Source organism: Lonchura striata, chromosome 5 (assembly GCF_046129695.1).
Source record: "Lonchura striata isolate bLonStr1 chromosome 5, bLonStr1.mat, whole genome shotgun sequence".
NCBI classification, from domain to species: Eukaryota; Metazoa; Chordata; class Aves; order Passeriformes; family Estrildidae; genus Lonchura; species Lonchura striata.
The window spans coordinates 46,759,582-46,772,271 of NC_134607.1; the positions used below are offsets into that span (position 1 = coordinate 46,759,582).

The window sequence follows — 12,690 nt, forward strand, 5'->3', positions numbered from 1 at the left end:
AATTAACCATCACTTCTACTACTCACCACACTTCCATGATCCAATTCATTCTCTTGCAAAAATACTCAGGTTGGGGCATTTTTTACCACATAAATATTTTATATTGGCCCTATTACTAGTTTCAGAAATGGAGATTTGTCTGTGTGATGGATGTAAGAAATTGAGATTGGTTTTGTCTTTTTTTCCTTTTTTTTTAAGAATACAAAGATGACATTTGATGTGAAAGACTTTAGAGTGGAATGTTAAAATGCACAAAGCCTGGATGTTTAGAAAAAAAACATAACAAAACTCAGACCTGCAGATTAATTTAGTTTTATGGATCACAGTGTTTCCTCAGGTTTTCTTAAGTCCTTGGAGCAAATAATTCAATGCTGACATTCCAGGAATGTCATTTAAATGCCAATAGGGTTAATTATTGCAGCAGAAATCAAACATGAAAGAAAAGTATGATTATTGTGAAGATCTACATTAGCATTTACAGATACATATTTATGCAATTTATGCACCTAAGGATATGAATTTCTAAAAGGATTGCAAGCATCCAGCCACTTGGAAAAGGCTGGCAAATCCTTGTGATGAATAACATCAACATAAACTTAACAGTGTTCTCCCAGTTTTTATAAATTCTATGAATCAATCGTAATACACAGAGAAGTCACATAAAAAGGTCCCTTTTATCTCACTAGGCAGTAACAATCACAGGAAAGCTGGTGGATCCAAGCCAAAAACAGAATATGTGGAAAAGCAAACAATTCACAGAGCTAAAAAAAAAACCATACTGCAGAAAAATTATTTTTATAAACTTACTTTGTTTCATGGAGTGTCCTTTTTCTAAAATGCATTGGTGCCATCCCAGCCTCCCGAAGCCCTCGTGCTTCCTTGCAAGCATCAGAACATGTGGACTGCTCTGGATCACTTATAACAGCTCTGACCACAAAGAGCAAGGAGAAGCCCTCTAACTTAGTATGTCTGGATTTCAGGTCTTTCATATTTTTATGCAGGAAAGAAAACACCCAGGAATAATACAGTAATACAAATTTGTGGGCCTAATTTTTTGTTTATTTTTACAAATTCTGAAGTCTATTTCTCAAAATCAAACATATAAATTAATATTCTGGCAGTACACTGCTATGTAGTAATGTTACATGCAGATACATATTATTTAAAGTATATTTTATCTATCTTTGTATAAAATAAATCTTAGTATTATGAAGGCTTGTAGGGTTTTTCATAATTCCTACTATTTCTGTTAATATTCCATCAGTTGATATTCTTTAACCACAGCTCCCTCTAATATCAATGATAGCAGTTACTAGCACTAGGCAGTGACATCTCCTCAGAATCACAGAGTAGCCTAGGTTGGAAGGGACCTTAAAGATCCTCTAGTTCCAACCCCCATGCTGTGGGCAGGACACCTTTCACTAGACCAGGTTACTCAGAGCCGCATCCAATCTGTCATCCAACAAAAACATTGGTACTTCCTCTCTCAAAGTGCTCCCTTTGAGAGGTGAGAGGATCTCAAAGTCCCAACAAGCAGAAAAGGAACAGATTAACTCGGTTTTCAACATTTTGATAGTCTCTATATCAGTTCAACAAGTAAACAAGAGAACCTTTAAAAGTAAATGAGATGCTTGTTATGCTTTTGAAATGGTTATCACAAGGGAAAAAATAATTGTTCATGGCTATTACAGTTTTCTAAACTTGCTCTCTGATCTATACAGATACATCTTTGTACACATCAGTTACACTGATTTAACTGCAAGATTTGCTCTACTAAAAAATATTCAAAATAACTTTGTATTTCCTTAAATAGCTTTTTTCATGCAACAGTTTTGAACTAATCTTTTCTGATTAACATCCTGATATCTGATACCAATTTGTTTAGAAGTACTGGCAGAGTTATATTTGAAACATACACAGAGAGATTTTTTAAAATTAAAAGTTCATCCTGATGCAGCTGCAGCACTACTGAATATTGTTTTGACATTATCAACAGAAGGGTTCCGAGTAGGAGAAGGAATACATGGAAAAAATAAGGCAAAGCAGCAGAACGATGATAAACACAGAATGGGCATCCATGATCCAAGATGCACAAAGCTGTACATTTAATACAACACCTGTAGTACCGAAGCACTTCAACATAACCAGTGTATTTAAGATGACCTCTGTAATAATCTTTAAAGGGATATGACACAAGCCTAGCACTTATCTGAAAACTGGGGGACTTCAACCCTGTATAGTTCCATAATTTTAATCCTGCTAAATGACGACTAAAATTGGAATTTAACATTATGTTTCATGTGAGTCTTGTTTCCCTCAGGCAACCTTCTTGTCATGTAAGCTTTTAAACAGTGTAAAAGTCTTAATAGACTTTTAAACAATATAGGTCATTTAAACTTCCATTGTAACAGAAACAAACACTAAAATGGTGCAGTGCAACAACATTTCAACCTCAAAATCTTAGGATTTGATGGGCTGAAACACCAATGCAGATAACTCCAGAAAATGTAAACTATGCACAGAATGCAAAATAATCTAGACATACCCACAGATAATTTTTTGCAAGTATAAAGTAACATGAAACTATATTAAACTAGCTTTCATATTCTTATATTGTCATAACCAGACAGCTTGCATAAAGCCCTGAATTATTAAAGCATGCTTAAAATAGAGGGATCCTTCTGCACAGAAGCAAGGCTAAAGGGATAGCAATGAAAGCAGATCTTACTGCACAACCCGGACCAACTCAATTTATAATAGTGCCATATAATATTATTACACCAGCATTGGTATAATACTCCTTTATGCCTGAGAGGTGCTGTTTCAGTATTAATAAAGGATTAATAAATATTAATAAAGCTAAGATTTCTAGAAGGGACAAGAAACATTGAGGAGGTGTTATAAATAAGATCAGGCATCCATATATTTTCTTGAGGTGCAAGAGGGTTATTTTCAAAAGTTAGTACTATTGTAAAGACCTTAAAAAAGGCTCAAGTATAAAATTAGGAATTATATCCACAAAAAAACCCATACACATGGCACTTTAAACTGATATTTTAAGTTACATTAAAAAGTCTTTCACTTAAAGAATTTTTGCAAATAATACTACTACATAAGACTTCATAAGACTTGGAACAAGATGATCAAAATAACTCTTAAGCAAGAAAAACCAAACACTAACAGATCTAAATTCCTCTGTAGGGAAAAATAGAGATTTTACATTATAAATTTATTTACCTACATAATTGATCCACCATAACTTGTTCTACAACAGCCTGTTTTCTCCTCTCTGCAGCAACATCCTCCTGCAATGAAAAACTGGCTAAGAACAAGTGAAATATATAATAACAGGCACTTCAAATAATAGGTTACTCTGTAAGCATTCAGAGGTCACAGACTTACCCATGCCACAATTAATATTTTTTACATTTTTAATAGTCTCTTTGCATAAAAAATGACATATAATATTCTCTGATACATACTCAATTTGTCTATGCATATTAATTGTAACAAATATGAGAATTCTAGTATTTAAGTTTACAGACAAAATCCTTATTTCTGTATTGTTTTCAATACATTCTGCAAGTACCAAGTACAATAGAGCCTGAGGAGACTCACATTATTCCAGGTTTTTCAGGTGACATAGATTCCAACTAAGATAATAAAACTTTACCTCCAGCAATATTTAGTCCAAAAAATTCTTAAGACAGTCTCAGGTGTAAGATTTTCCTTTCCTGCATGCCACAATAATTTTCTGCTGAGACAGGTCAACCAGAAAAACCTTTCAGGAAATATAATCCTAAAGGGGAAAGGGGATTTAACATGATCATCTTATTTTTATTAGAGTGTCACTGAACCATAACCTGGCAAAGTGTGCAAGCATTGACCATAACCTGTTACACAGAGAGAAACCAAAACACAAGAGAATGTCCCAGGATAGTATGAAGGCCACCAGGAATAACCAGGCCTCAGCACTTCTCTGAATCTTCCACATTTCTGATTTTTTCTTTCTTTTGCTTTTTATTCCAAAAAATTAATTTTATATGTGAGAAAATAGAGGTTATTGTTACTGAGGGGGGTTTATGCAACCTTTCATTTTTTTAGATATTCTGAAACTAAAGAATTAAGATATTTTTCTAATGGGTCTTGTGTGCAAACCAAATTCTAGAGAGATCTAGCCTTTGTGTGGATGATGAACTGAAGAGTTCCCAGGTACCTATAAGAGATAATTCCTAATTCCACAGAGATGCTTTGGGTAAAATTCACAATCTTCAAATAAATACTGACTGGCACTAGCCAGAAAAAAAAAAAAAAAAAAAAAACAACAACAACAAAAAAAAAATCAAAAAAAACCCAAATAACTAATGCAACACCAGATCAGCTGTTGGTTATTCCAAACTGATTTTAAGCTTTAGAAGACTCTAGAATTTTTGCATCTATCAGAACTACAGGGTGCTTTATTCTGAGTTATTGATTTTTTTACCCATTAACTGTTGCAACATATGTATTAAAAAGAATGATTTAAAGGAGGACACAGTGATATTATAGAGCAGTATTTGTTACAACTTATTCCATGGACCTGGGTTGTAGACCCAAACACAACTTCAGGCGTTTTCCGGGGTCCTGTCACTGGTCATGAGAGTGAAGAGATTGGTACCTGCTGCTCCTCTTCCCCATCTTCATGAGGATGTTGAAGACCACACTGAGGTCTCCCCTCAGTCTCCTCCAGGCTGAAAATAACAAGTGAGGAGATCATCTGCTCCTGATACAGCTTCCCCTCTGGACCCTTCATCATCTTTGCTGCTCTCCTTTGGAGAGTCTCTAAGAGCTTCATGTCTTTTTGATACTGTGGTACCCAAACCTACCCTCAGAATTTGCAGTGAGGCTGCTCCAGTGCAGAGCAGAGCAGGACAGTCCCATCCCTTGCCTGGCTGGAGATTTCTGTGCCTGATGCACCCCAGGACAGGGCTGGCCCTCCTGGCTGCCAGGACACTGCTGACCTATGTTCAACTTGCCATGGACCAGGACTCCCAGGACCCCTTCCACAGTACTGTTCTCCAGCATCTCATTCCCCACGCTGTCCTTGCATCCAAGGTTGTCCTGTTCCAGGTGCAGAATTTGGTACTTTCCCTCGTTGAACTTCATGTGGTTGGTAATTGCCCAGCCCTCTGATTTGTTGAGGTCTCTCTGCAGGGCCTCCCTGCCTTCAAGGGACACAGCAGCTCCTTACAACTTTTGTAGCATCTGTGACCTTGCTCAGTATCCCTTCCAGTTCTGTGTCCAATTACTTAGGAAGATATTGAAGAGCACAGGGCCTAAGATGGAGCCCTGCAGAACCCCACTAGCAGAATTTCATCTTAAAATACAGAAAAATCAAGAGAAGTTCTACTTAAACATTTGACTTTTTGGTAATGATTACAGTAAAAGGACATGTTAACACTGTATATTTTTGAGCAAAATTTTCAAGTAGATAAAACAAAATGCCAATAATTGAGGCAACATACACAAAATGGAATTAATACACATGCAGTTACTACTACCAGTTTTTTCCGGTATTCTACCACTATCAGAAGCTGGACCTAGGAGAGCCTGAGATGGTCCTCAAAAGAGAGAGTGAGTCAGCCTGTGCTGACCATGAGTGAATAACAAAAGGGTTCTGAAGAGCTTCAGTAACACCTTGCTCAGACATGTGCAGGCTTTATTTTAAAGCACAGCATCTACAGAATATCTTTTGTTTTGTGGTTCTGCACTGCTCCCTTTATCAGGGCTTTCACCATACTTGCTTTAGCATTAAGTAGTTACTCTAGGGATACTTCAAGACTTTTTTCCGTTATCTTTAGCTGATAGTATAGATTTTTTAATTTATTCTAAAAATAAAAGCTTAAGTATTGCCTCAAAATATTTTCTTGTCATGAAAATTAACAGTGACCTCAGTAGAGCAACATCTGCATTCATTTCAACAACACTAGAAATCAAACAAATGGTTTCAATGATGCAAAATTCAATGCATAGTGACAAGCAAATAAAAATTAATTAAAATTACTATTTACTTAAAAAAAACACCATAAAATTTCTCATGGCTTATTATTCCATGAGAAAGTTAGAATGCACAACCCTTTTCAGCAATCCCATCAAAAACTAGTTATAAAAGCCATCATTCCGCATATGCAAATACTGATACAGCAAATATGCAATATCAAATCAAGGTTCTTCATCCCTGTAAATTATCCTAAATTCACAATCTGGCCTCAGATGGGCAAGACTCCTATTGTTTAGTCCCAAAAAGAGTAAAATTCATGTCTATGTAATAAATTAAAGAAGTATACTTGGTACATCTATGTAAGGAAAGTTTTAATTCCCCTCTCTGCATGCTACTGAGTCCATGGTAGTTTCCAGACTTCGGGGCTCCCTCCTTCCCTCAAAAAGGATCTGACTAAAGACCAGAGCAAAAGCAATTGAAAGGAGAAGCTAAGGGAGCTTGGGTTTGTTTAGTTTGCAGAACCAGCAGCTATGAGGCATTCTGAAGAGAAGTTACAAAGAAAAGAGACCCAAACTTTTTTTAGCAGAAGTCAACAGTATAACAGGAAGTAAACGTTACACACAGAGCCTTGGGAGAATTGGTGTGGACAACAGGAAGAACTTCCTCACACAGAGAATAGCATGTCACATGAAGATGTTGCTCAGAGACACTGTAGAAGCTCCATTCCTAGAGCTTGAAGACACAGCCAAAGCTGCTGCTGACTCAATCTAATACTAGCTGACAGAATTATTGAATTCATGGACCATTGAATACAGGTTCAGCTAAAAACTACAGATCAGAGGAAACCATAGAATCATAAAATATCCTGAGCTGTAAGAGACCCACAGGGATTATCAAAGTCCAGCTTCTGACACTGAATGTAACATTACATTTAGGTTAGCTCAACTATCTCAGTTATTCTTAGTTGTATGAATGTATCTGTAGATATTACTCATAATTTGTGTTCTCATTTATACAGATTACTGCATAAAATACCAGCACTGCAGAAAAGGTTTTGAAAATGCTCACTGGATTGCTCCTATTGAAAGAAATGTTTAAACTTGCATGATTTCAATGGGTGCAATTACATACTAGACCCAAATCCCCAGAGGCATAATTTCTGTTGAACATCTGGGTAGCCATTCTTCTCATCTAGGTGGTTAGCAGCATAACACCAGTCAAAATACTTACAGCTTCTGATTTCTTTATGTTGTGCTGCATATTATAAGGCTTGTTTGTATAGCATTGTTGCAGGAGAGCTTTCTTATCAAGGGCTCCAAAATCATAATGTCCATCTTCAAGCTGTGTACCCTACACAAAAATACATCCTTATAACTCAAATTTAATGAATTGTAATAAAAACAAACTAAAAAGCCCACACATTTTCCTCAACAATTTATTTAAAAGTACTATTTTCTTTCTTCCTTACTTTTTAAATTGTCTACTTCTTCCATTTTATGCTAATTAAAAGATAATATTTTTAAGCCTAGCTTTCTACAGAAACTGAACTTAAAAGGAAAGACTAGAGAGCAAGATTTCTATCTTTTGAATACTGACCAGTTTTCATTAATACTGAAATAAATAATAAATTTTTAAATCTTAAAAACACTGTGTTCCTACAAGCTTCATGAAAAAACAGCAGCAATCAGAGAAAGCAGACTAGCATCTCTGAGGAGAAGAAAAAACTCATTGTTTTTCTGTTCTGCACAGGAACAGCCAAGTGGAAGCAGAGGATTTGTTGTTAGGTATAAAGCTCAAAGCTCACTGTAGAGATACTGCTTTGTGGCCAATGAAGAAGTTAAATACAGGCTATACAGAGAAAAGCAAAAGCATGCTACTGGTTCTAACAGACTTGTAAACCAGTCCCAGAGTATTATGGAAATATTTCCTACATGGACATTATGAAAAAAAAGATACAGGAATTTTTGACAGAAACAGTTTTAGCAATCTCATCCATAAGCACCTTCTTTACTGAAAAGAGAAGTTGTTACAACTTCCACTAATCAAGGAAAACAAATGTATTGAAATATTTTTATTTATTCACCTATTCAGGTAGTGATAATATGTAACACAAAAAAATTGTTCTGATAGACATTATATTAAAATCTGTGAGAATTAACACACATGCTTCTAGTGCTTAGCAAGTATCTTTCTGGAACCCAAGGTCACCACAGGAGAAAAAGCCAGCCCTGCTTTTTATCTCCCAGCATACATTTGCCATCTATTTCTTCATTTTCAGATAACTTAGCTGCTCCTGTAAATACCCTTTTGATGGGCTTGCAGTAGTGCATATAATGTTTTTCATTCCTTGAAAAACAGATTATATGAGTTCAGACCAGTACATTAGAGTGGAATCACTAGGACAGGAAAAAAAACCCCAAAAATCTATAACAAATCTCCAGAACAGAAAACCTCATCTGCCACTAAACATAAAACTAAACTACAAAATACCTCAACTTTTTTTTCATTCACCTCTTATTTGTGAATAAGAATGTTTTAATAGGTTTTTTCAGGTTCTCCTTTATTTGGATCACTAGAAGCACAACTATGAAGAGAAAGCTTTAAAAGAGCTATCTATAATATATGAAACAATCTGTCTTTTGAAAAACCTTCCCTTTTCATTCTACTGAATGCTAAGAAAGTAAAGCCAGTAAACTCATTGTTATTCATCACAAACCTTTTCTCTGAAAAGCAATGAGCACAATATGTTCTATCAACATTTGCATACTTAACTTTTCATTAAGATTCTTAAATGGTCATTTACCCTCAGAAGAATCCATCATTCAACCAGTCCTCACAGCTGCTGCTTACTTAGGTTTCCTGCTTCCTTACACCTACAATGATGCATCTTTCCCTGTTCAACCACCCTTCTCCACTACCTCTTCCAAACAAGATGAAAGTTGGGGTTTTTAATCCCTTTGTTTTTCAGTTTCTCTTCACTGATCTACCCTTCTTTCCACCTTAATTTGAAAACACAAAAGAAACTTGGTAGAATTAGTACAGCTTGCAGTCCAACTGTACTGACTCTTACACCTCATCAAAGCAAGAAGTACAGATAATATCTTTCATTATTTTAACCCCATATTCCTTTGCATTTTCAGTGTTAATAGTTCTCTAAGGAACAGACTAAGTCTTTCATTTCTCCTTTTTAAAGTCCCAATTTACAGAATAGTAATTAAAGTAATTCTAGATTTAAAAAATAAAAAAGCTTGAATGAATTTCTGGTTTTGGAAATAACATTTTACCAAGATCTTCCTGCTGTCTCTCCTCTTCTTATAGACTTAGGTTCTTCCTTATCAATCATGCTAATCTTCAGGCTCAGGCTAGAAGTGTACTAGGAAGGCCAGTGTTACTTTTTTTACCAGAGAATACAACCATACATAAATTCTCAGACCACTTCAACTTCCTTCTCTGCAATAGCTGAAACAACTTACCTACAGTTTATTTCCTCCTCAGCATTACAAACTTACATGGTTTTCTTTACAATAAAAACACGAAATTAATAACATATATGTGCAAACCTTTCCAAACAGTATAATTAAATAGTGATGTACATTTACTGATTAAAAATGCAATTTCTACTTTTCCAGCTACCTTTATTGAATTCTCTGGACACTGGAGGTAGTCTTTTTTCTTTTCTGCAATTCTCGGAGGCTGATGCTTGTATTCTTCCTTTGTACCTCCTTCATACTGACCATGCTTTGGTTTGGACCTGTCTTTGAGGGATAATAGACTTTCTGATCTTGTCTTCTGCTCCAAAAGAGAATGTTAAAACAATGAGTATTCAATATAAAAGTCTCTGTCTGGTCTATTGAATGCAAACAGCATTTTTTTAGTTCCTATTCAGTATAATGATTGAAATTTCTTGATATGATGCTTCAAATTAAGAAAAAAATGCAAACAGGACTGCACATTCAGGCTTAACTTCCATTAAGTTCTTCAAATTCCACCATTTTTAAATCTAAAACACACATACTCAAATGGGTTTACATTACTTTTAAAAAAGAAGACAGATTCAGTGGTTCTGCCTTATAACATCACTAAAATGGAAATTCTGACATTTGAGTTCTGGATGGCTGAAAATAGATGGATGGAACTTCTGACTTTTGGTCAGAAGTTCTAACACACTTGTATGGCCAATGAGAACTGGGACACAGTTCCTTAGAACAACATCAGCTGCATGGCTGAGTACCTTTCTAACCTTCCACCCATTTCAGGGCTCTGCACAACAAAGACTGGCATCAGTAGAAGCAGCAACAAGGACAGAAGTCTAATACTCATTCCCTTCTGTCTCCCTGAATAACTAACACTTTCAATATTTAAGTTATATTCCTTCAGTGCTAACAAAAAAAAGTAAGGTGGTCTTCTCTTGCATCTCTACTCAACACTTGAAACAACGTTACAGTCCTGCTTTAGAAAACCATTTCTCAAAACCCAAAAAGATTTATGTTTTTGAAGAGCCAACTTTCTCCCTCAAAAGAGGATTCACATCCCTTCCCCTGGTTAATTCCTGAATTATAAGAGTATATTTAAATTTTTCTTCCAAAAGTGACCTATTTTATGAAGATTTATTTACACAGTTACTGAAGAAGCTGGAATCTATCTGGCTCAGCGAAAGCTTGCTCAGAGCCCCAGAAGCAGGAAATGAAGAAATAAAGGCCTCTCAGAGGACTACATTAAAATATTTTAAAACAGCTTAAAAATCTTCTCCAAAATAAAAAATAAATAAATAAATAAATAAATAAAAGATGGGGAGCAAGTCAGGCAAAAAAGGGAGAGGAAGAGGGAGAGAGACAGAAAGACTTTGAGCACTCAGTATTTAAGAAGAAAAAAGGAAGCCACAAGAGATAAAAGAAAGCAGAAAATATAAGAACGGCCCTGAGAAACAAAGCCACACCAACCTTCTACTAGCACCCCTGCAGCTTGACAGAGTTATACGTACAAACTTAATTTTAAAAAATGGTAAAGCAAGCAGTGTAATCATAAGCACCCAGACCTAAAAAGGCCATAACAACTGAAGCATGCTTGCACTGCACATTTACAAGGCAGTAGAAAGGAAAACAACCTATCTGGAGTTATATGTTTACAGTTACATCTTGAGACACATATAAATACCTATGCATTCTAAAAACTAGTACATTCTCAGTACATTATTTTTAAAAGACAAAACCACTCACCATTTCAGCTTTTACTTAAATGAAATTGTTTTTCAAGTAGAGAAGCCATTTGGTTATATAGGGAAACATACAAAATAGTGATCTTGGCAGATTCACCTTGAACTCCAGCCAATCTGGAGTTCTGCCCTTCAAGTTACTTTATTATTTGTTTCAAGGCACACAGGTTATGTACAAATTAATTTAAAATTCGTTTTCCTTCTAGTTAAAATCCTGGGGGTTTTTTTAAACACTTATTTGGGTATTTCTTATGTTTAAATAAAATAAATATTATTAAAATAATGGAATTTTAATCAGTGTATTTTTAATACTTTCTGCAATAAACTAGCTCCTATCACATAAAATTATAACATAATACATTTTCATACCATATACCACAGTACTGAACTGATAAGACTTTTTGTCAGTCTGTATTTGTTCAACATCTTTACCTCCATTTTTTCTGACACAATTTTCTAGACATCTGTTTAAAGGAAAGCAGGAAATAAGATGTATCATGATAAAATAAAAAATTGTCACATTTATTTTGTTCATACTTAATTCAAATGTAAAAGTTCAAAAGAATTCTTTTCCTGCATTCAGGAAAGCAAAAAAACTGAGTAATTAAATTAACTCTTAAAACTTTTATAGTGGATATTGATCCTGAACAATGTTGCATGTACTGCAAACCAGACTATTAGCATCTGGAATACTGATTTTGCTTAAAAATCACCTAAGACTAGTGATGATTAAGAGTCTTAGTCATCCAGAGGGAAAAAGCTAACATGATGAGGATTTTAACAATGAAAAGAGCATCAACAAATGAGACAGAATTCCAAAGTTTTTGTCACGGTTCTGTTTTAAAGACAGCAGCCCTAAGAGAAAACACATTAAATGGCTGCAAGTAGTTCCAGAAGTTTTCCTTTCACCAGAAGTAACTACTGTTCCATAGAAATAATACTTAGGGTTTGTAAACAGATTTTTGTCTTCAGTCATACACTTACTACTACTAATCTTTGTTATTTCTATTATTAATATAGCTCTTAAAAAAAGTACAACAAAAGGGTAAGGGCATCAATCAACAAAGAACTAAGATATGTAATAATATCATTTTTTCTACATATTCTAAAGAATCTCAGTAAAAGGACTTTGCAATAAATATTTTGGACCAACAGCACTTGGGGGATATGAGCTTAACCAAAAAGGAAAAAGAAACAAACAAAAAAAAAAAAACTTACATAAAAGTATACACATGCTTTTCTAAATTACTGCTAAAGTGGTATATTATAAAGATATTTGTAGTGACAGACTGACATGTTGATGCTGTGCATATGGAGTCTGTAATGGCATTCTCCACTCTGAAGATGAATCTGGTTGGCACCTATGAGAACTTCCAGTGTATGGTATGTAATAGTCCCCATCCTAAAACCACAGGAAAAAAGGACAAGTAATCATAATTGGTTTATATTCAAAGTGATACTTTTATAAATTAATGAAAAATGTGAATTCTAAAAACTT

The 12,690-nt window shown here is 34.9% G+C and overlaps 1 protein-coding gene across 3 annotated transcripts in view; it reads right to left on the minus strand.

The window, feature by feature from the left end:
• CAPS2 (calcyphosine 2) overlaps positions 1 to 12,690 on the minus strand; it is a 29,652-nt gene that overhangs the window by 11,716 nt on the left and 5,246 nt on the right. For all 3 annotated transcript variants that reach the window (XM_021528154.3, XM_077783522.1, XM_077783523.1), the window contains 5 exons: positions 12,487 to 12,594; positions 9,614 to 9,769; positions 7,211 to 7,330; positions 3,238 to 3,305; positions 808 to 927 (listed from right to left, as the gene is read on the minus strand). In XM_021528154.3, coding sequence (XP_021383829.3) covers positions 808 to 927; positions 3,238 to 3,305; positions 7,211 to 7,330; positions 9,614 to 9,769; positions 12,487 to 12,594 — 572 coding nt within the window. The remainder of the gene's footprint in view (positions 1 to 807; positions 928 to 3,237; positions 3,306 to 7,210; positions 7,331 to 9,613; positions 9,770 to 12,486; positions 12,595 to 12,690) is intronic.